At 38.9% G+C, this 25,915-nt stretch overlaps 1 protein-coding gene across 1 annotated transcript in view; it reads right to left on the reverse strand.

Annotated features, from left to right (window-relative positions):
* Positions 1 to 3,557: 3,557 nt before the first annotated feature.
* The window catches only part of adarb2 (adenosine deaminase RNA specific B2 (inactive)), a 204,569-nt gene continuing 182,211 nt past the window's right edge, over positions 3,558 to 25,915 (reverse strand). Inside the window, exons 5-10 of the mRNA XM_081353001.1 lie at positions 23,015 to 23,183; positions 20,542 to 20,693; positions 18,337 to 18,505; positions 12,411 to 12,592; positions 7,873 to 8,054; positions 3,558 to 3,800 (exon numbers count right to left, since the gene is read on the reverse strand). Of these exons, the coding sequence (XP_081209127.1) occupies positions 3,633 to 3,800; positions 7,873 to 8,054; positions 12,411 to 12,592; positions 18,337 to 18,505; positions 20,542 to 20,693; positions 23,015 to 23,183 (1,022 nt within the window). The 3' untranslated portion in view covers positions 3,558 to 3,632. The remainder of the gene's footprint in view (positions 3,801 to 7,872; positions 8,055 to 12,410; positions 12,593 to 18,336; positions 18,506 to 20,541; positions 20,694 to 23,014; positions 23,184 to 25,915) is intronic.

The following is a 25,915-nucleotide window of genomic DNA, read 5'->3' on the forward strand; positions in this document are numbered from 1 at the left end:
TGAGATATTTCAAGCCTTTATTTGTTATAATTTTGATGATTATGGATAACAGCTTATGAAAATTTTCAATATTTCTGAGATTTTGAATTTAGGGTTTGCATAAGCTGTAAGCCATAATCATCAAAATTATAACAAATAAAGGCTTGAAATATCTCACTTTGCATGTAATGAGTCTATATAATCTATTAGTTTCACCTTTTAAGTTGAATTACTGAAATACATGAACTTTTGCACGATATTCTAATTTTTCGAGTTTCACCTGTATACTGTATTATAAAATAATTAATTGTGATCGGCAGTTGTTAGAAAGGAGTTTTCTACCACCACAGTTTGCTATGGGAGAGTACTATAGAGTGGTGCAGGTCTGACATCAGTTTGTAGGCCAAAACGCTGAAGCGAGTTTCATTTTAGCACTTCCTGTTCCATCATCCTGAAGTCAGTGGGTTTTTTGGTTAAATGGCTGAAATATATGGGGTTAGAATTGTTGCATTATTCCAAATAAATAGATTGAGATTCACAAACAAATGTAAAGAGAGTCACAAAAAATGATCAAATTCACAAAAAAAAATAGATTACGATCCACTAATAAATGTGAAGAGTTTCACAAAAATGTATAAAACTCACAAATAAATAAAATGAATTTGCAAATAAACGATATATATTTACCAATGTGTTTTATGTCACTAACACATTTGTGAACCGCTTTCTGTGCATTTGTAAATCCCCTCACGCATCTGTGGATTTAGAAACACTTCTAGCGTCGAGATGCAGACTCCACCCACCGTTTACTCAAGCCAATCAGATAAAAGCGGTTCACAAATAAATGCCAGGCAGAGTTGTGTTTGTGACATAAAACACGTTTGTAAATATATATTTTTTTATTTGCAAATCTCATTTTATTTTTTTGTGAGTTTTATAATTTGTGGATCTTAATCTATTTATTTGTGAATTTGATACATTTTTGTGAATTTCTTTACATTTGTTTGTAAATCTCAATCTGTTTATTTGGAATAATGCAACAATTCTAACGCCATAGAAATAAGGGCTGTGGTGAACACAAGCTCAAGACACTTTCACGTCTTACTCCACGACATTAAATACATCAATGTTACCCGACTCATGATTTTTTTAAGTTGTTACGTGTCTTGAAAAATGTGGTTGCTAACAAGTGTCTAAATGGGACTACTGAGGCTGTCGAGGAGATTAAACATCGTCACGCTGAACAGGTAAACTCGGTCCGCTTTTACAGAATTGTGCTTATAATTGTGCTCTTACAAACTATTCTAACGCAAACGTTCTGGGAAAATGTTTTTAAATAAAACCGAGATGTCGGACGCAAGTTTATGCTACTTAACTAGTATAACTACTTTGTAGTTCGTTTATAGCCTTTAGCTTTTTACTTCAGGCAGCTGCATTTAGGCTTCAAAATTCATAAAGGTTGTGTGATAATTATCTTGTAACGTATCATAAAATTTTGTTGATCACAGAGCTTGTTTTTAGCGATAATCCAAAAGCCTATGGGAAAGTCCTATTGGGTTTTTCTCAAGGGAACCAGCGTGATGCTAAACGCCGGTTGGCCTACAAAGTGACGTCACCCATGCACCACTCTATACCGGAAGCTGGCGTAACACCGAGATTTCACCGGAAATATATAGACCTTATTCATCTTTGAATTTTAATGGGAATGAAAGCAAGGCTGTGAGGGATAGACGTACATCTCTTCAGTGGGTTGTACTGTTATTTCGCGTGTTTTTGAATTGTTCTGCTGACGAAACACTGCAAAAATATCTTTCCAAGAAATTTCAGTTGACATAAAACCCCAGACAACATGAGCTGTGGAAAATAAGTGATCTAGGAGCTTTTTACAGTGGATGCCATTGAAAACACTGTAAGTCCATCCATCACAGCCTCGCTTTCATACTCGCTGCTCTGAATAAGGTCTATCACTGTCGCTGCCCTGTAAGATCCTCTCCTGTTTGGACACCACAGCACGTCTGTCAGAGAGGACTTATGGGTATTCGATCCTGAGCCTGATTAGAAATGCTAGAAAATCAAATTGTTGTTTTTGTTCTTAATTATGAAATTATGCTAGTTAGTGCCTTTTAAATAATGTATAACATCTAAAAATATCATCAATATATTTAATATAACATTTAAAATATCATCAATATATTTAATATAACATTTAAAATATCATCAATATATTTAATATAACATCACAGCTAAAAATTAAACATTTTCAGGTGTTAACCTTTAGTTGGCAAACTAACAGCATAGCTTATTAGCTTAGCGTAGCGTTAACTGGTTGAGAAAAGCTTTTTTGATTAGCTAGAATAAGATATTTAACGTGTTATGTTGTGATATGTCATTGAGGATGGGTATAGGATCTTTTTTTGATGCACGAACATTACCCTTACGAAAAGTAACCATGGTTTTACTACAAACAAACATGGTTATTATAGTTAAACCACGGTAACCTCAAATTAACCATGGTTTTACTACACTAACCATAGTTTAACCATGGGGTTTGTGGTTATACAAATGGTAATCAATCCACCAAAAACATGGTTACTACACTTTTACTTTCATAAAACCATGGTTAATATTCATAAGGGTAATTTAATCGTATTGCGTGATTTTTTTTTTTTCCAAATCATTCTTTTATCAGTCTACTCAGAAGTCGCCTGTCTAAATGTTCAGAATCATGGAGGGATTAAATCTCGACAGTAATGCTATCTATCAGAATGCGCTACCAACACTATACTCAGGTTACGGTTGGGGCTAGAATTTGTTTTAGTGTTGTGTAGACAATCACATCTGTGACTGACAATGAAACCTGTAGAATCGCCTGAGGGTTTGGGCTTTACTGGTTTGGGGCTTTAAAATTACGTTAACCCTTCACAAGCTATGAAAGGCAAGGTAGAAAACGCTTCCATACCTCACCCGTACCTTGGTAGCGACAAATTAAAGGGGTGATGAACTGAGATTTTCCTTGAGCTTTTGACATATAAGAGGTCATCATCATACTATAAGAATATCCTGTAAGTTTCAGAACTGAAAACTTCCTTGTTAGTCCAATAAAAGCTTTTATTGACATTTTTTCAAAGTTCTGTGACGTCAAAGGGTATCAAACACCACCTCCGCAGAAGAAGATCAACGCCTACTTCAACACTGCCTGTTTAGCCCCGCCCACCGATTCACGCATTACATGAAACTCATTATAATATGCAAAACTGTTATCCAATCATAGCAGTGGGCATTTACTTTAAAGTCTTCAACGCGGGACGCCCATAAAAACAGAACGTTTCAGGAGCTAGGCTCAAAACCAGGGTAGAAAATAGACTATTACTTATTCATTTTGATGTTTCTGAATGTAAAAACCAAGCGAACGTCATAAGTTGACCTCAGACAACAATATAAAAAAATTCATGACCCCTTTAAAATTTTGTGAGAGTTTGACAGAACAAGGTTTACCACCTAGTCGCGATTCTTGTCATCTCCCTGTGGAGATTTTTTGGCAGTGGGATGTTGGTGACTTTAGGGGTGAGAAAGGGCTTCTGTGGCAACTGGATGGCAGGCGAAGTTGGTTTTGGTGACAAGAGGACGATTACGCCCAGGTTAGGCTTCTGCATTCATACAGTCAGAGTGAAGTTTTCCTGCTCGGGAGGTTTTCTGACCCAGGTCCCTAATCCTGCTTCCCGTAGACCCTTCAACCACTGCAGCTTCACAGTCTGGTAGGTGCCGGCCGCCTGCTTCGCTTCACAGTACAGAGGCATCCCACTCGCCCCACGGACCACCAGCTACAGAGAGAGGAAACCAAAGAAACAATGATAGGAAAGAGGGATTCGGCAGACAGAAGAGATGGTGAGAGTGCAAAACAAAACGAATGAGCCGGCACAAACGTGGCATTTGAGCAGCTGTGTAATCTCTCCATTTAAATTTCACAAGCAATTGAACATTCTCCGTGCTTTTGTGCGTTTCTTTGTCACACACACACAAAAAATAAAAAAAAACTGAGAGCAAAGAGGGGCGCGGTGAACGGAGAAAAGAAAAGTTTCTTTGGAGATTAGTGTGTGTGCTCTTGCGTCCCTGACTGCGAGCGCTGAGCGTTTGCCATGGGAGGCCGCTCAAGTGCTTTTCAAGATGATTACCATTTCCACAGTCATTAGATTTTAACTGCCAGCATTTGGTACAGCAGCCGGCATCTCTCCCATACATTTACATGATGAGGGCCTAATTCTGCCCTACGCTTTTTTTTCCGTCTCATAACAAATGGGAGCTGTCTGTTCTGGTTAATAAAAACAGAATTATTCATCCTCAACTAGTTCTTTGGTTACACTTTATTCTGATGGTCCCCTTTAGATACGTTAGACCTACATGTCAACTAACTCTCATGAGAGTATTGGTTGAGTATTAGTACATTTTTAGGGTTAGGGTTAGTAGAATAAGTTGACATGTACTTGCAAAATTACTTATAGTCAGTATGTCTGTTGGGGATCATCAGCATAAAGTGTTATCAGTTCTTTATACTGACCTGAGAAAACACCAACGGATCTAGGCTGGGAACTGAAAGGTTATAGGTTTCGTTGTCCTATGGATCGAGACCCTTAACCTCAAACTGCTTGCACTCTAATAAGTTAATCCTAAAGGTGTGTATACATGTGTTTGCAGTGATCAGCAAGGGCGCCACTGGTGTCCCTGGACATTTAATTGCCTTCGGGAATCAATCAGATATTTTTTTTTAGATTTTGTCAATCAGATTTGTCAATCAGAATCAACCCGGGTCGGAGTAAAATCAACCTAGGGTCCTTTGCACCATGACCTCAAGCCAAACACCCCCACAGAAGCCTTTTTTTCCCTTGGTCAAACATTATTAAAGTTAGAGCTTATTTAGAGATATCAGCCGGATGGCTTAGTGCAGGCGCTAATGGATCCTATGATGCATCTTGTAAATTACCCCTCTAATAATGCCCAGAATGGCACCAAACTTCTACAGTAGTACAAATAGGTTCTGTACTCATAAAACGAGGCATTGGAAAGTTTATAAGTACATCAGGAGTTTATTTTAATAACACTTGCCTGATGCTATCCGGGCGTCGAGGTCACTTCCGTGATTTGGGAAAAGCCTGTAAAAGTCCTGGCAGAAAGCGATGTATAAGGATGTATAAGGAGAACTACCTGCACTAAGCCATTCGGCTGATGTCTCTAAATAAACTCTAACTTTAATAATGTTCGACCAAGGGGAAAAAAGGCTTCTGGGGGGTGTTTGGCTCGGGGTCATGGTGCAAAGGACCCTAAGTTGATTTTACTCCGAACCATCCCTTTAAGAGCAGCGATATGATACAACTACTAATGGAAGTAAAGAAACCAACAGAACAGCGACTTCAGATTTATCGTTGTGAGTGTGAACGGGACTTAAAAGCCACTTCTCCACCATCAAGCCAAACCATTATCATTGCTTAACCGGTCCATTCCATGCCGATCCGGCCCAGCAGGTCCGGATATGGTTTCATTTTCCCCCGTGGGGCTGATAAAGGAGCTCTTTGGAATTTAATGTATACAAATTCATTGCTTTTGTGACACAAGAGTGTACTGACGATATGATGTAAATAGCGACCGTGTTATGGAGGATGTTATGGCGTTATGGTTGGCTAACCATGCTGAGACCACTCAGGACTGGTCACTGTCTGTTGCTTGGCTGCCAGCGCGCTATTTGAGCGAAGTAAACAACCGTTAGCCAACCGTGCTGAGAATTCCAGGCCGAGTACGGTTTGTAATCCTGCCGTGCCGAACCAAGGTCAAATGGAAATATAACCGTTCTTAGAACCATTCGACCTGATGGTGGAAACGCGGCTATAAAAGTCACCATGAAATCAAAATTGGCAGTTGTTATTTTTTTTTATACAATATTGCAGTTTATTATAAATGATTTATTTGTGCACATCATTATTTTTTAAGTAAACATGAACTTCCCCTTCCCCTCCCAATGACATCTCTTCTCTGATGAGTGTGTACCAGCGCGAGGGCAGGATAATTATCCCTCCTCTTCAGCAACCTGTCACTCACATGAGATCACAGCAATTAACAAACGACAACGATGTAATCAATTCCCGGTGGATCAAATCAAGTCCCTCTCCGAGGTTGAGCCGGTTCACTCAGATATACGTCACAACAGGGAAGAAAAGACTATTGCAACTCCTGTTTCAGTCCAAATTTAAGGCTATGTTCGTAATGAAATACTAGTGTACTGCATACTGTGCAGTATGTACTGTACACTGCATACTTTTTAAGACGCCGTGTAGTATGGAAAATGATTAATGCAGATAAATGCTGAACGTATGGTACGTTGTGGTAACATAATTTAGCTAGTGGTGTTTAATTAGGAAATCAGGTTATTTCTTCAGTTAAAGGGATAGTTCACCCAAAAATGAAAATTAGCCCTTGATTTACTCACCCTCAAGTCATCCTAGGTGTGTGACATTCTTCTTTCAGGCGAATACAATCAGAGTTATATAAAAAAAAAAAGTCCTGGTTGTTATAATGGCAGTGAATGGCTGTTTCCAAATAAAAATATCCATCTTTAAAACTTTACAAACTGTAATCTGTAACTTCCGCTAACTGTCGTACACGTGTTCACGAGAAACTTGGTCCTCGCGAGAACTAGCATATTCTCAGCGGAGCGTCCTACGCTGGAACGCCAGTCTCTCGTGAACGCACGTACGACAGTTAGCGGAAGTTACAGATTACAGTTTGTAAAATGTTAAATTTGGATACTTTACACAAACGCATTGCTTCGCTTCAGAAGGCCTTTATTAACCTGTCAGAGCTGTGTGGAGCACTTTTATGATGGATAGATGCACTTTTATGATGGATAGATGCACTTTTATGATGGATAGATGCACTTTTATGATGGATAGATGCACTTTTATGATGGATAGATGCACTTTTATGATGGATAGATGCACTTATATAGATGATAGATGCACATTTATGATGGATAGATGCACTTTTATGATAGATAGATGCACATTTATGATGGATAGATGCACTTTTATGATGGATAGATGCACTTATATAGATGATAGATGCACATTTATGATGGATAGATGCACTTTTATGATAGATAGATGCACATTTATGATGGATAGATGCACATTTATGATGGATAGATGCACTGTTATGATGGATAGATGCACTTATGATGGAAAGATGGCCATTTATGATGGATAGATGCACTTATGATGGATAGATGGCCATTTATGATGGATAGATGCACTTATGATGGATAGATGCACATTTATGATGGATAGATGCACTTATGATGGATAGATGCACATTTATGATGGATAGATGCACTTTTATGATAGATAGATGCACATTTATGATGGATAGATGCACTTTTATGATGGATAGATGCACTTAATGATGGATAGATGCACTTATGATGGATAGATGCACTTTTATGATGTATAGATGCACTTATGATGGATAGATTCACTTTTATGATGGACAGATGCACTTTTATGGACTTCAAAAAAGAAACAGCTATTCACTGCCATTATAAAGCTTGGAAGAGCCAGGACATTTTTTTAATATAACTCCGATTGTATTCATCTGAAAGAAGAATGTCATAGACACCTAGGATGACTTGAGGGTGAGTAAATCATGGGCTAATTTTCATTTTTGGGTGAACTATCAAATGCTTGCTATAGTGCCCCTAGTGGCAACACTTAGAATGCAATGCCTACGTGTGTCACGAATTTTGAATCTAGTTAGTGTGTGTGCATTCATGTCATTTCACAATTTAAGATGCTGACATCATGTCTGTTGTGTTAAATAAAAAAGACTCTTTTTATTCAAAGGTAAGCTCACCTTGCGATAGAGTCTGATCCAGCGTGCAAAAAGCGCATGCTTGCAGAGTCTGGACGGAGCTCCGGAGTCCCTCCTCTTCCCAGTAAACGCGTTGAGAACCTCCAGCTGGGTGTCGCCTGCCGTCCAATTGACACTGTAACACACGGACTTCCCCTGCTGCCTGCAGTCACTGTTGCTCAGGCCTGCGCATGCAAGAAAAGAGAGCGAGACTTAAAGAAAGCAGGAGCACTCGAGGGAGGTTCTATTTAGCATGTGATTGCTGAAGTGTTTCATTAGCAGGCGAGCATGTCTGTGTGTCGTCTGTGCTATCTTTGAGGTAAACACTGGTTCCAGGCACAAAGGATCTCTCGGGCTCCTCAATCATTGCCGCATCACTACACCAATTAGCATGGCATTCTTTCTTCCTTAAAGTGGAGAGTATGATAGCATGCCCATGAGCTGTGTCGCCGACTTCTGAAATGCTTTACATGAAACACAATGGCGTAACATGTTTTAATGCGGTAGCATGTTTGCTAAACTGTGGAGAGTATTGATAAAGGAGAGCATTTTGACAGCTGTGCTAATATTTACTGCAAAGTCATTTACTGTGAAAATTCAGAAATTTGGTGTTTATGTTTAGCAAAACATGCTAGCAGTAGACTAATTTTTAAGCAGCCCTAAAGGGATAGTTCACCCTAAAATGTAACTTTTGTCATCTTTTACTGATCCACTCTCATTTCAAACCTGTGTGACTTACTTTCTGCTGAGAAATATTGCCAAAATGTACTATTTTTTGATAATGGGGCCTGTGACTGCCGAGCTCTGAATGGACCATGACTTGTGCGCTATGTTCAAAGTCGTATGAAGCCATGTGATTACATTGTGTGAGGAAAAGGACACATTTGATGCATTATTTGCTGGAGCTCCTATCCTGAAAAAGAGCAGTTGTGGGCATTGTGTCTCTTTTTGTTTTCCACAGTAGAAAGTAAGTCATATAGCATTTTAATTTTAAGATGAACTATTCCTTTAAAGGAGAACTCGGCAACTGTAGTGAACTCTAGTCACTTCTTTGCTGATTTTCCCTTTTGTTGTCGCATGTTTTCCCCACGAGCTCCCCCTACAGCTGTGGGGGGGCGTATATTTCACAACACGGTCGTAAAAAACTCACTTGCGGCGGCCTCCTCCCCCTCTCTACCGCTGCTCATGTGCGTTTGTTTTGATCGGAGCAAGCCAACTGTATCGTGTGGAGTTATGTCTACCGAGGTGGGTAATCTGGTAATACATCATACATGCGTGTGTGTTTATGTCGAATTGCCGTAAAGCAATTCGTGTTTCGCGCTCGTTCTCGTTTCTCACGAGACTTCCAACTTGCCGGGACGGTAGTCCCCAAGTTGCAAGGTTGGTTTTCCGCCTGGGACGCTGGGGGGAGCAGGGAAAGTCACCAATATCACCAGAACAGGTTGTTTAACCATCCAAATGATTTCTAGACAGTTTTATTAAGTTAAAAAAGTTACCAAGTTCTCCTTTAATCCTCCTGCAAATCTCAGAATCTCTATCCAGGGCTTCAAACAGGTGGACTAAATGGTCTGCTATTATAATGTGCATATCCTTTAATGCCGTAACGCAGCGTCCTTCTTGGAACCTCGCTCACTCTTTCACGGTGTCATTTCACACTCTTCATTCTGTTTATCCTTATATGTCTATAATAGAGCACTTAATTTGTATTTTCCTCGAGCAGGCTTCATCATTTACTGTCAGTCACAATGTTGTCGTCTATCCATCATGCCTAGCATTTTACGCAAGATGCTGCTAAATGTGATCGCTCTGTATTTGACATAAAGCTACTCTTAAGTGCCACTTTGTATCTTCTAAAAGTGATGGGCTAAAGTGTATGACCCGTATTTGAAGGACGTCCTGCAATCTCATTTTTTGCTGTCAAAGGGTAGGGGTTTGAGTGAATCATGTAAGAGTTTCACAGCATGAAGGTTACCATTTAGACTCAGCACCTTCACCACTACAACATGAATTTGAGTTTCCAGTCTGGTCCATTTGCTGGTCTAGTCTGATTTAATGTTGGTCAAGCAGGTGAACCAGCCAAGCAGAATTCTTGTTGCTTATACTAGTTATGTTATGTAGTGTGATTTGTGTAATGCTTTGCTAACTCTTCTTCATCCCAGATGTTTTGGACTTTATACTGACACCTACTGGCCTGGATGCATAAAGTTTGTTTACTAACTGCATTAGTTTATCTTTCATTCCTTTTCTTTTTTAAATGTATATTCATGGATTCAGTCTGAATGGATTTTCAATTGTGTGACACAGCTGGTCATGTGATCGCAACATGGTGTCCATGAGGTTACAACCTCCATGTCGAATAAAACATTTTTCTTGGAAGACTAGTTTTCATCTTATGTATGTGTATATTATTTAAATACTTCTTAACCTTTTAGCACCTTCATATTCTGCACATTTATTATACAGTACATTGTTTGTAAACATACTGTTGTTTGGAGCGTCAATCTAACATTTGCATAATAAAATGCAACCTACGTTAAGTAAAACACATTTTAATGACCTCCTCTGTGCATAAGTATGACTAAATAATGAGTCAATAATAAACAAATAATGAGTCACAGGAAAAGTTAGAAGGAAATAACAGTCATTTTATTTTCCCTCAAGCTGTCTACATTTACTGACACTAATGATTTGTCTATCCTTCATGCAGAGTATTTTACACTAGAATGCTGCAAAAACACTAACTGTGATATTGTATTTGAGCTAGGCCTACACCTATACCTAATCTACTATATATATATGCTAAAGCATCTGAGCGTTTAGTGCAGGTTTGACCATTGAGGACAGTCTCACTTTTGCTTCCTCTATGATAAGAGATCTCGGACGCTTCTTGGGAACTCTGCACCCTTTTTGATGGCGATGCCTAAAATAACCAGTCCATTTTCCCCAACAAGAGAGCCCAGACAAAGGAGGAGAAGCTCATCAATGGTGGTGAAAAGGGCCGTGCCGGAGACATGCGGCCCACTGGGCGTGAGAGGAAGAGTGAATGGATCTCTCTCCTCTTCAATGGAAGTGATAAGGTGTTTGATGAGATTGACTTGGAGGATGGGTAGATCCAATAGAGCAGTCCGTCTGCCATACTGAGGCTCAAGAGAGCAGTTTAACAAAGTGATGGAGCGAGACAGAATGTCCTCCGTGCGCTTAAGGTCACATCTGCTAGAGCACTGGCAAGGTCTGAGGTTAAACAGTGCATTCAACCTATACATTTTATTGATATGTGTGCTCCCTTAGAATTAAACCCATAACCTTGGGCTTGCTAGTGTAAAGGCCAAAGTATACTTTGCTCGTCCTTGTTTCGCGACAGTCCGTGTGACTTAATTTCCGCCATTAGGAGGGTCTAGTACTGAGGTGCAGCCCAATGTTTGTGTCCGCTCAGGCAGTGCACGTTCAACAGTGCATCGCAAGGTGAATTGAGACAGAGGAGTCCACTAGTTGGAGATACATGTAACCGGTCCGACTCGACCCGCTCCGAGCGGGATTCAAACCGGGGTCTCTGGTGTGGGAGGTGGGCGTGCTATCAAGAACGCTAAAGACCGCAGCCTCTAGTCTAGTGTGCCTCTTGAGGCCAGGGGAGTGAGGTTTACATGCACAGTTCTTCTGGCCTACGTTACACCCGACCCCTTAAACCTCACTCCCACCCGGGTCACGGCACCAAATGTAACCGATCCTACTCGACCTGCTCCGAGCGGGATTCAAACCGGGTCTCTGGTGTGGGAGGTGGGCATGCTATCAAGAACGCTGAAGACCGCAGCCTCTAGTCTAGCGTGCCTCTTGAGGCCAGGGGAGTGAGGTTTACATTCACAGTTCTTACTGGCCTACGTTACACATGCATAGTCGTGATGTATAGTGCAGTAGTTAGAAGAGTGCGGAAAGAGCAATACAAAACACGCTGAAACAGAGAAGGAAAACTAAAAAAAAGATAAATTGATAGTATAAGGAGATCAGAAAGTACCCACATTTTTACAATTCGTGTTTGAAAGACTACAAAAATGTGTTCAGGTTGGCAAAGTTGTGGAGGGAAGTAAAGAAGTACATTAACTAAATTTTGAATGCAATGATGGATCCGCTACTACTTCTATCCTTCCGAACGAATGCCCTGTAAATGACACGACTCAGTGCTGCCCTCTGACATTTTGTAGTGAATAAAAAGCAATTGCACCACTTTGAGCGGGATTCGAAACAGAGCCAACCGGAATAGGAGGTGGGCATGCTAACAAGTCACTAGAGCGAATCTTGAGGCCATGGGAGTGAGGTTTACATACACAGCTCTTACTTCTTAGCCTCCATTACTCTCATCCCCTCTTTAGCATCCTATGAATCCCACCTCCCATGCCAGCTGATGCTTGTTTGAATCCTGATAGGATGGATGCAAGTAAGACCAGTTGCACTACATTTCATTTCATACTGACCAAATAAACACGGTCGTTAAACATACTATTGCTCAGAATCTATTTAACATTTAGTGAACAGAGAAAAGAAAGTACCGCTGAGTAAAGGCTGGTTTCGGCGGTAGCAGTTGGGCAGAGGGCCGAGTCTCTCCAGCCGGTGGTTCATCATCCTCGAGAAGTGACCCGTGTGTCTCAGGCTGCCCACCGTCAGGCTGTACAGATACACCGGCTCCACAAAATGACTGAGCAGCGCCCCCTGCAGGCCGAGCACATTCCACCTGTAGAGAGTGCAAAGGGGTTAGGAAAAGTGTAGTCTCGTCCCAAGTGTAGTCCTATGTGTAGGTGAGCATATTACGGCCACTTAAAGAGCAGACACACATTAGCATTATTTTGGCGAAATTTCACGTCCATTGTCAATAGTGTTGTAATATGTATGATACACAGCTTACACAGAAGTCACTTTTAAACAATCAATGCAGCGTATCAAAAACTTGAACCGTTCCGAAATCTTTCGCCCTCGCAAAAAATTCCCAATCGCGTGTATTCCTATTGAAACGATTTTTCTTGCGAATATTCGGCAAACAACGGTAAACGTGACCAGACCTTTAGGCAGGAAGACTCCTGATCAGCAGGTGTAAACCACATTTAGCTAAATCTGACATTTGTGCTTTCCAGCAACTATGTATTCTTCATAAGTGCCCTTTGTATCAACCCAGTATTCACGAAAATTACGTTAAGAGAGCCAATCAGATTGGAGCTTGTGATTTCAGCCAGTTTGAGCCAATTTTGTGGGTGGGATGGATGGATTGATTGTTTTAAAGATGTCAGATAAATGACAAAATGTCTTTTTTTCAAAGTTACATTTGATCACAGGCTTAATTCAGGCAGAATCTCACCAGACTGAATAAACATTTTGTTTTTAACCTCAGACTGTAAGCTAATGAATTTATGAAAAGCGCAATCATTTACAAATATTAAGCTAATTTTTACATCACTGTTCTTTTGCTTAATTAATGTCTCTTTATCATGCCAGTAATGATTGCAGGCACCTCTCTCTTTCTCTCTCTCTCTCTCTCTCTCTCTGCTCGTCCCTGTTCATGACTAATAAGCCATTATAGTTTTTGCTTTCCCAAGCAGTCAATTAACACGGGTCGCTCTTTAAGAGCTGCCGCCCAGCGTCTCAAATCCGTTTACCTGAGCAACAATCTGCTTGTGAAATCTCCTGCGTATACAGACAAAATTATTTTCTATTCTCTCTCTTTCTGTCTGAGATTCTAGCAAAACAGAAATGACTGGGCTTGCAATATTAATTTACCCAGGAGGCAACGCTGTGAATTAGAAACATCTTTTAATTCTCATTGAAGAAAAGCCATCTGGCTGCTGCAGAAACGCAAACGGGAGACCCTCCTCCTAACCTCCCTCATCCCTCCATCATCTCCCTCCTCTTGCCCTCCCTCTCTCCAGTGCTGTAAAACGACGGACCATTAAAATAATGTGTTCATCTACATAAAACTCAAATGGAATATGACGGATCATATTCACAGGCATGCCATTTATGCCTTCAATTAAAGCACTCATCAACTTAATTAAACATTCAATCCACTCAATCAGCCTGGCATACCTTACTGCCTCCAGACCATAATAACACCTACCATAACACTGCAAAAGTAGGAAGCTCACTGTATCGAGTCCAGGGGAAAACAAATGCCATGGGAATAATGCCACCTAAAGTTATACAAACACAATTATGCTAAAAAATTATAATATGACAAATATCATTATTTTAGTTTTTTATTTTATTTTATTATTTGATATATTTCATAATGTTCCATTAGGCCTATCAATTAATTTTATTTTATATTCTTAATATATCTAATATTTTATTTGTATTAATTGTATTATTATTATTATTACTATTATTAATAATAATTTATACAAAATACTGAAAGAAATATATATTTTATATGAATATTTCTGTTATTTTAATTTAATATCTTATGCTTTATAAATATTTACTGGAAACAAAGAAATATTTAAGTTTTTTTTTTTTTGCAGTGGGGCCTATCAATCTGATACTTAATTTAAATAATAATATTACTTTTATTTTATTTCATGTTTTATATATTTCATAATGTTACATTAGGCCTATCAATCTGATAATTTTATTCATTTTATTTTATATTGTTAATATATCTAATATTTTATAAAAAATATTCATTTTATTGTTATTTCATATTAAAATATTATATTACTTATTCTTAATAACTTATGCTATATAAATATTTACTGGAAACAAAATACATATTTAGAAAATTATTTTTTTGCAATGTTATTGCAGTGGGACCTAATCTGACACTTTTTTTTTAAAATTAATTTTATTTTATATTCTCAATATATATAATTTGTATTAATTGTATTTTTTAAGTTTTAATTTATTATATAATAAAATACATTTTACTTTATTTTATAGTTATTATTTTATATCACAATAGTATATATTTCTTATTCTAAATAATCTTATGACATAAATATTTACTGGAAAAATATATATATATATATATATTTAGATTTTTATTTTTTTTTTGCAGTGAGGTCCCATTATTACAGAGCAGCTTTCCTGTGGCGGATAATGATGGAGGATAATGATGTGAGGTCAGGGAAAATGATGAAGGGATGAAGAAAATGACTGCGAGTAAGGATGAAAAACAGGGTGCGCTGGTTGAGGCCAGTGGAGATGAATGGAGTTGGTCTATAAGGGACTATAAGGACTTTAAAGCTGTTTTCCAGCCTGCTCTTGATGGTGACCTTGATCAACGGCTCCTCTGAGTTGTGGGCTCAACAAAAGAGCAGGATAACTCAACGGGACATAGAATGGAAAAGGAGTGGCACTCAGAAAAAAGATCTGGATGCTCTATTCTGTCTTATTCTGTGTGTGTTTTTTAAAAGTAATTACTTTAACCCTGTACGATGACCTAGCCAGATAGAGTCAGACCCTTGTGGTCCTGGCCGATGCAATCTGATTGGTCAGATGAATGGCCCAGGGGAGAGAGCTTCACCTCGGTGTGACTCAGTCGATGTGTCCAGACTAACATACACACATTACATGTGGGGCTTAGTGATTTACTGACAGGATTCATTTGAGTATTGCTTCTATTGTAATCATGTCTACAGCTCACACTTTAGGGTTCCAAACATTTCAATGAGGGAAGAGCAGATGAAGAAGAGCTTGCTCGGGAAAAAAAGTGTATTTTCCCCGTTACTGAAATTAGCCTCTACTAAGCCCCGCCCCTTAGATACTGTTGCTATGCTCTGAGAGGCATTAAAAAAAAAAAAAAAAAAAAAAAACATGCAGGTCACGTCACCTCAAAAAAAACAAAACAAAAAAAAAACATTTTTTTTATGTGATTTTATGATTTTTTTCTCTCTCAAAAAAATATCATAGGTGGTTTCTATTTTTAATACATTCAGGAAATTGGCATAAATTCTCATTATTGTAAAAAAAAAAAAATTCTTATCATGAAAACCCATGCATTATGTACATTTTAAACGGTTGATTGTGCATAGTAGTTTTTGTTGTACCGCCTTTAATTCATGCTGAATTATTATTATTGTGATACAGTATTACAGTGATGGGAATCTAATGAGAATAAGCATTGAGAAAATTAGGAATTACAAAAAAATTGGTTGTAAAATGATAAAGTGGGTGGACATAAAGTGGTGCTTAGTGACATGCAAAATACAATTTCTTATTTTAATCATTTTAGTTAAAAGTACGGGTTGAGAATATTACCTCAGTATTAACCTAAAATCATGATATCAACAGATCATAGACTTGACTTCTGCTTACAAGAAGTGTGTGTAACAGACAGTACAAGTAAACAGAAATGTTCACACTTCTCAGCTTGTCAAAGTGCACATAAACAAACAGAAGCAAGTGATGGTGGTAATTAAATCAAACATATGGCAGTCAGCTCAGACACAGGTGTGTGTGTGTGTGTGTGCTCTGTGTGTGTGCGTGCATGTGTGTGCACGGTGAGTGTGTGTGAGCGATCTCTGGGCAGTGCGATTCACACATTCATAGAGAGTGTCATAGATAAATACGTGTGAAAGTGACAATGTCTGAAACTGGAGTGATCACACTCTCTTGGAGAAATACCTCAGCAAATATTCATCCACTCACATCAGCTGTTACCACTGATCTATACAGATGACATTATATAGATCAGTGGCTGTTACACTAACTGTTACACACTAACTGCAGTCTCATTCTAACGTCCAGTGAAGCTGTTGAGGGCCTTAAGATAATTTAGAGTGAGACTTCATTAAAACATGACTAAACCCTTCATAAGTTAATAAATACTAATTATTCATGAAGGACACAATGAATTCTGATGAATTTCTGTTTCAAAAAAATGTTGTTCATTTGAACTTTTGAAAAATGTAACACGGTTCCCACAAAAATATTATATATATATATATATATATATATATATATATATTAAAAATACAAAAAATGTTGTCAAATATTATTACTATTTCATATAACTGTTTTTTCTTTTAATGTATTTTAAAATGTAATTTATTCCTGTGATCAAAGCTGAATTTTCAGCATCGTTACTGCATTCTGCAGTGTCTCATGATTGATTATCAATACTTTTATTCAGCAAGGATGCATTAAATTGATCAAAAGTGACAGTAAAGACATTTATAATGTTACAAAAGATTCTATTTCAAATAAATGAAATTTAACTTTCTATTCATTAAAGAATCCTGAAAAAAAAAGATCCATAACCGTTTTCAACATTGATAATAATAATGAATGTTTTTTGAGTATCAAATCATCATTAAAATGATTTCTGGAGGATCATGTGACACTGAAGACTGGAGTAATGATGCTGAAAATTCAGCTTTGATCACAGGAATAAATGTTACATATAATCAAATAGAAAACAGTTATTTTAAATTGTCATAATATTTAACAATATTACTTTTTTTTTGTATTTTAAATCAAATAAATGCAGTCTTAGTGAGCATAAGAAACTTCTTTTAAAAACATTAACAATCTTACCGATCTCAAACTTTTGAATGGCAGTGTATATATATATATGCTTGTGCATGACGTGCATGATTTATCATGATTCAATATATATATATATGAACACTGATGAATCATGCACATTAGGGTCCAGATTAACACTGACGTATCCCATACAGAAGCTAATTATTGAAGGATTATTAAAGCACACCTCGTCATAAGACAATAATGGTGATCACGCCAGTCCCAGAGCATGGGTTTGAATAACTCCCATCCTCAAGGCAAATATCACACCAACCTTTCCCTCGGCCATTATAATGCCGTGTAAAAGTCGCCCAGCTTAAACGAGACTAACTCGCCCTCATAAAAACTAATCCTCTCATAAAAATAAACCTTAAATCAATAGACTACCAGCACTTGAGCTTCACAATCACACTTCAGAGATGGTCGCCTGCTTTGTTGAATCGCTCTAAAATGGCACAATATCACCTTGGACACTCAGGCTAAATGTATACTGCAGGACTTAATGTTAAATCCAATATTTTTACACATACATTTTTTTCAAAATATATATATTTTTTTATAAATGACGATTTCTGACTTGAGCTAGCCTATACATCACAAAATAATGGCAGAAAAGGATCATTCAATATGAGTTTTTAGATGTACACTACAATTAAATTTGTATATAGTAATTAATACTTTTACTCATTAGGGATGCATTCAATTGATCACAAGTGACATTTAAAATGATTTGTAGAATGTTACAAATAAATGTTGTTCTTTTGAACTTTCCATAGGAAAAAAATCATTAAAAAAAAAAAGTATTACGGTTTCTACAAAAATATTAAGCAGAGCATCTTAGACTTGGGATCAGACCTTTCATTGAATGTCTTCTCATAGTGGGAGCGTCAGAGACCCGTGTTTGATTACTGACTTTTCTTTATACAGAAGTTTGAGTGAATGTTCAGTGTTTTTGACACTGACCTGGAAATCTTGTCTGTGCAAGACATAGTGATGAGCCGTTCTCCTTGAAGGACCCCGTCCCACGTCTGAACGGGACCCGCGCACTTCACCGGCAGTGTCCCTTCCCCGGATTCAATCTTTGTCCGTAAGTGGCTGTGGAACTTCTTCACCAAGTGTCTGTTGCTGTGCACTGAGGAAAAAAAGAGTGCTATAGGGTCAATGTTGGCATGCTCATTTTTAATGGCTTATATATTCAATTATTATAAAACTGCAATTCACACATACTGTACAGTTTAACTTTTGCCTGAAAAGATCCACTGTCGAGGTCAGTATTTCAAATGTCTCTTAAAATATCTGATAATTTGACCTCTTTTATGACAAGGCAATGTTAGTTCAGGTTGTAAAATGTCATGTGGTACAACTTCACCAAAAACTTGAATATTTATGAATTGATATGATATTTGTGAGGGGAAAACAAGTACATTTTATTTCACTTTCCACATAAATGTAAAGAAGTGCATTTTAAAATTAAGGCATTTCTAAGATTTATGTGGATGCACAATTTGTTATAATTCTTTTGAAACTTTGAGTTTTATTTATTTTTCAGTGTAACTTTGTTTAGTCAATTTTGAATAGAGGTATACAATTGAATAAAACATTTTTTTCTTTTATTACATGGGATGTCGTGACATTTGGAGGACAAAAGTGTCATCTTTGTAATAAATTGTTTCTCTTCAAACTTGAAAATTTGGATGATGGATGGGTGGATGGATGAATGAATGGGAGGATGGATGGAAGGATGGGTGGATGGATGGGAGGATGGATGGGTTGATGGGAGGATGGATGGATGGCAGGATGGATGGATGGATGGGTGAATGGGAGGATGGGTGAATGGGAGGATGGGAGGATTGATGGGTGGATGGATGGATGGATGGATGGAAGGATGGGTGGATGGATGGGAGGATGGATGGGAGGATGGATGGGTGGATGGGAGGATGGATGGGTTGATGGGAGGATGGATGGATGGCAGGATGGATGGATGGATGGGTGAATGGGAGGATGGGTGAATGGGAGGATGGGAGGATTGATGGGTGGATGGATGGATGGATGGATGGAAGGATGGGTGGATGGGTGGGTGAATGGATGGATGGATGGGTGGATGGATGGAAGGATGGGTGGATGGGATGGATGAGAGGATGGATGGGTGGATGGATGGGTGGATGGATGGGAGGATGGGTGGATGGATGGCAGGATGGATGGATGGATGGATGGATGGGTGGATGGGAGGGAGGATGGATGGATGGATGGATGGATGGATGGATGGATGGATGGATGGATGAATGGGAGGATGGATGGATGGGTGGATGGATGGATGGATGCGTGGATGGATGGATGCGTGGATGGATGGATGGATGGATGGGTGAATGGGTGGATGGGAGGTTGGATGGATGGATGGATGGGTGGATGGGAGGATGGATGGATGGATGGGTGGATGGGAGGATGGATGGATGGGTTGATGGATGGCAGGATGGATGGGTGGATGGGAGGATGGATGGATGGGAGGATGGATGGATGGGTGGATGGGAGGATGGATGGATGGATGGGTTGATGGATGGCAGGATGGATGGGTGGATGGGAGGATGGATGGATGGATGGATGGGAGGATGGATGGGAGGATGGATGTGTGGATGTGAGGTTGGATGGATGGATGTGTGGATGAGAGGGTGGATGGGTGGGTGGATGGGAGGATGGATGGGTGGATGAATGGATGGGTGGATGATGGATGGGTGAGTGGATGGATGGATGAATGGGTGAGTGGATGGATGGATGAATGATGATGGATGGGTGGATGATGGATGGGTGAGTGGATGGATGGGTGGATGGAAGGGAGGATGGATGGGAGGATGGATGGGTGGATGAATGGATGGGTGGATGGATGGGTGGATGGATGGATGGGTGAGTGGATGGATGGGTGAGTGGATGGATGGGTGGATGGATGGGTAAGTGGATGGATGGATGGATGGATGGATGGATGAGTGGATGGATGGATGGATGGGTGAGTGGATGGATGGATGGATGGATGGATGGATTTTTTGAAAAAACAAAACAAAAAAACATGTTGCCCCACATGAGATTTTTAGAGTCACCACATGAAACCTTGACACATGTGTAGCTTTTGGACACAAGAGAGCAGAAGAGATGATACAGACGAGCAGATAATCTTACAATCAGAGGTGATTTCGTACGGCGAGTTCACACGGGCGTCCCCGCAGGGCGAAGAGCTGATGTACATGTGGAAGAGGACATTCTCTCGCAGTCTCAAACAGGAGTCTTTGTGCCGTACGAAGATCGATTGTTCCCAGTCCTCTTTCCTTTTGCTTCAGAGTGATCACAGACCCCAGGCGGGAAGAAAGAAGAAAGAGGGGAGACATGAGAAACAACCACGTCTGAAAGTGTTCAGCACTCACATTCCCGGCTAATAATGGGCCGAAGACACAAAGGAGACAAATATTGGCCTTGCCGCGACCAAGGCTAGTTCCGTCACTGTCACATTCCCCTCTCGCGCTCGCACTCGTGCTATTACTCTGTCAGAACAAGGCGAATATAAATGGCCGAGAGAAACGGCGTGCTGTAATTCTTTAACCCGGATGATCTGTAGCTAGTCAGCTGTAGGGAGGACACTGCGTTTCCAGCAGAGCCGCCCCACTTTTACACATATCATCATAATTAGCATTAGCGCCTCACTGTGACATCTTACAAAAGACGTTTCGGAATAGTGCACGAGGTGAACTGTGCACAGGGAGCGCATTACACGCGCAAACATCCTCGTCTCTAATTGGCACCTAAGCTGTGCTAATTACACAAATGACCTGCGATGTCAAGGGTGGGAGTCGTGTTGCTCCAGATCTGTCTACTGAGGAACAAGCCGATGGCCGTTGTGCTATTTTATTTGCAGAACATAATGACTTATCTTCCAAACTAGACTCCAGACCCAGCCGAGCGGGCCCATTTAGCTGCAGATAATGCACTCTGGGAAGACGCGTATGCAAATATGACATTACAGGAGGCTTTTCTATGCTGCAATCTGCTACATCGAGGAAGACATTTAAAGTCTTCGCCGCCACACAATGATTCCTCCAACACCAGACCAGACTGAAATGATAATGCAGGTTCTTTATAAACCGAGAATTGAAATATGAAAAGTTATTTTTTAGGTGTAAAATTGTGCTTCTGTGTGAAAATGTGTTGTTTGCCTAAAGCTCTAACTGGAGATCAGGTTCAACAAGTGCAACGCATTCTCGACAACCTCTCTAATCTGTTGATTAGCACAGAAAATAACAAGACTTTTTTTCCTGTGAGAAAGCAAGTCTTGTTTAGAATAATGCACTTACAAGACTGATGTACAGTAAATTACTGTAGAAGCTCCTTTCTGCCTCAGAGGAGAACAAAAAAGGTAATTGTGACCTTATATCTTAAAGATACTCCTTTATTTATTGTAATTTTGACTTTATATTTCCCACTTGTGACTTAATGTTTTACAATTGCAACATTGTTTGTCGTAATTGCAACTTTACTGCAATGTGACTTGTGTCACAGTCATTTTATCTCACATATGTGATTTTATAACTCACAATATCACTTAATATATATCATAATGCAACTTTAAATCTTACAATACTTTCTCGTAATTGCAACTTCACAACTCACAGTGACTTTTATTGCAATGTTACTTTATATCTCATGATTGTGACTTCATGATAATATCACTTTATATGCCGCAATGCAAATTTACAGTATATCTCAAATGCGACTTTAAATCTAACAATTGCGTCCCCCCCCCCATTAATTGTGACCCTGTGTCTTTATATCTTACAATGTAACTTCATTTTTTAAACTGTAAATAAACAGGCTTCATTGACACATTGTCAAAAGTATAGCAACAAGACTTAAACATTATACATGTTTATTTAGCTCCTGTCATGACCATGTTAAGTAAAAAAAAAAAAAAAACGTTCACTTCCCTTATGGAAAAACAAGTACATTTTAGCATACAGGACTACGGAACTAATATTGCATGTTATAGTTAAAATTTATATTAAATGCAATTAGCTGAACCTTAGTGCTTTTTGACACTTCATTTTTATATGTAATTTCCTAATTACTTATATTGTCTTTAAAATATGGTTAATAAATGTACTACCGAATAAAGGATTTATGGTGAACTAAAAAACACTTGAACGTCATTTCTATTAAAACTTGTATGTCAGGTATTTAAATACATTTGTAATTACAAATGTAATGATAAAGTTGCAATAAAGTACATTTAAAATATATAATCTTTAAATATAATATTGAATATAATATCACGCTACAGTTAAAATTAAATTAAATTAAAATCAATTACTTTAAATGTTCTTTACTACACTGAACAAAATTATAAACGCAACACTTTTGTTTTTGCTTCCATTTTTCATGAGCTGAACTCAAAGATCTAAGACTTTTTCTATGTACACAAAAGACCTATTTCTCTCAAATATTGTTCTTGCCGAGATAATCCATCCAGCTCACAGGTGTGGCATATCAAGATGCTGATTAGACAGCATGATTATTGCACAGGTGTGCCTTAGGCTGGCCACAATAAAAGGCTACTGTGCATTTTACTGTATTGATATGAGTCATCTAAATGCGTGTCCTTTACCTGAGGTGTAACTCTAGTTGAGAGTACAGGAACCGCAGCAGAGCTCGTCTAGTCGTGATTTCGGCATGGCAGTCGTTGACCACCAGGCCCTGGTCACTGATATATTCTCCGTTAATGCATTTCGTGCCGGTTGATAGCGCCACCACCTGGGCCTGTCTTAGATCCACACCTGATGAGCACAAACACACAAACACATATAGTCATCATATTGCAGCCTAATAATATTGGATCTAACAGCAGACTTACTGTGAGTAAGTGTTGTCACAAATGTAATATGTGAAGAGCCATTAGCAGAGGTCATTTACATATACCTGTAAATGTCTTAAAGGGATAGTTCACCCAAAAACGGAAATCCTGTCATCATTTTCTCGCCCTCATGTTGTTCCAAACCTGTATGAGTTTCTGTCTTCTGGTAACCAGACAGTTGATGGTAGCCATATTTTTTTCTCCATACTATCAATGGCTACCGTCAACTTCTTCGTTTGTGTTCAACAGAACACAGAAACTCATACAGGTTTGGAACAACATGAGGGTGAGTAAATGATGACAGAATTTAAATTTTAGGGTGAACTATCCCCTTAAAGATACAGTAACCTAAAACCACCTGTTTAATTCAAAACTTTTAATAATATTTTTCAGAAATGATTTTTTCCCAATGAAATAGGACTTCTTTTGTACGCGATGATGTCACGACACCCGCGGCCTCTGGGACGTCCTAAAACGCTAACGCGGGATACTAATGTTCTATGGCGGTGATATTAAAAGACCAAACTCAGTAAACATCTCTGTCTTATTAGTCCATTAAGCCACGTTAAGCGGTTTCTATAGGAGGACAACGCTTGATGTGTAATTAAACACCTTGTGTTCATATTCTGGGCTCATCTGCTTTATTATAATGGTGTTTACTGAGTTTAGTCTTAATATCACTGTCTAAGTTAGAACATTATTAACCCGTGTTAGCGTTTCAGAACGTCCCAGAGGCTGCGGGTGTCGTGACATCATCGCGTACAAAAGAAGTCCCATTTCATTGGCTAGGCGCCGACCAATAAAACGTCTCGTTACCTGCCTTTCTCTCTCGCCGCCACTGAGTTTGCAAGTGCACAAGTTAGTTTTGCATCTAATATATCGCAAAAAGGTTGCAAAAGTCAAGGTGCAGATTTTAAAGAAGTTGAGAAGTTGTAAGTGCCTAATTGAGGTTGTTCTGCAAATGTGGATGTGAGATTTAATGCAAATATGTACTACAAGTTTGTGTCTGTCACTGTATTTCTGAATGGCATTTTACACATTTGTGACTACTCGTCTGCAGCTTCAAATTCAGAACACAGGTTTGTGACTATCGTCTGCGAGTGCAAATCTCAACATTCAACTTCAAATTTTTATTTTTCAGGTTTTTACGTTAGAGCTGTGAGTGTAAACTTTAGCGTGCAAGTACGAATACCTATTGTACAAGTTCTCAAATTTACATCTACATTCTTCCGAGTTTTGCTATTCTTTTACCCATTCTTCTAGCTGTAAGATTTCTAGCCACAGTTGCACACTGCACACTTGCAATGCATTGGCCAAGCATTCGCATCTGCATTTGCATACTTGCATCGAGTGTTTCTGTCTTAAGGATCAGAGAGAAAACGCTCCAGATTTGATGCAAGAAAAGGACAGGACTGTTTAAAACACAACTATAAATTCTGCTGTAGTACACAGTAAAAGCTGTTCTTTTGCTGATGTTCTCTACACAAAGAATGAGTAACTGTTCATCAGTGTACAAAGCTTTCCTGTGACATTTTCATCAGCCACAGCGAGACGAAACCCACAACCCCGGCACAAAGCGTGTCCACCTGCCACGTCCAGCTGTACCTGTCCCACAGCTGCGCGACCCGATACGGAGGATTTCTGCACTGAGAACAGCTCAAGCGTGTGAGCCGATGTCTCAGCATGCTTAACCATAAAGCTCCGTGTGCTGGAAAAAAATATATCTCCCCATCGCTTCAAAAATGTAGTGTTCAGTGCCTCATGCAGACCTGCAGGCTAGAGGCAACATATGAGCTTTTATCAGTCGGGACCCAGACGGAATTGCACACCGTGGCCCGGCCGCCACCAGCCTGGCAATAACAATAATAAAAACTAATATTGAGGTGGGGTTAAAGGCATAGCCTTTGAAATCCATTCTTCCACCTTTCGCTGCCTGCTGAACCGAGAGAGTGTGAGAGAGGAGAGGCCGTGGGAAGAGGAGAAATAGATGAAACGCAGGCCAGAAGAAAAGAGAGACTGGGTCCAAATGAGTCATAACTGCAGATCGAAGCGGTCAATAGCTAATCTTTTTCATACTTGTTAATATCAGGGTTATGGGACATTCTAACTGTGAAAAACTACATGTATCCAGATAAACTATGAGTTTAAAAGGTTAGTTCACTAAGAAATGAAACTTATACTCAACCTCATGTATGATTTATTTTATTCTGCAGAACAAAAAGAGTCTGGCAGTCATGTGGTTAAAATAAAAATAAAAAGCAAGAACATATTTTCTTAAACTGTGAGTGTACATCTCTTAATCATTAGTTTTCAAATCTTTTTTTCTTTTTTTGAAATAAAAAAGGGCAAATGATCTGTTATTTTAAGAGACTTGTTGACCTTAACACAAAAGTTATGAAAGTCAGCAGGGGGTCTGTATGTTTCTGCATGCACATTATGAAATTGATGAAATGTGTGTATATATATAAATTAAGAAAATGTGTGTATACACGCACACACACACACAAATATATACAAAGAAACAAATAAGTGTATTCAGCAAGGACACATTTAATTAAATTAGAATATTTATAATTTATAATGTTTCAAGAGATTATCTGAACTGTTTATTCATCAAAGAATCCTGAATTTTTTTTATCATGGTTTTTACAAAAA

The sequence above is a fragment of the Scardinius erythrophthalmus genome (genome assembly GCF_964197995.2).
Source record: "Scardinius erythrophthalmus genome assembly, chromosome: 22".
In the NCBI taxonomy this organism is placed as follows: Eukaryota; Metazoa; Chordata; class Actinopteri; order Cypriniformes; family Leuciscidae; genus Scardinius; species Scardinius erythrophthalmus.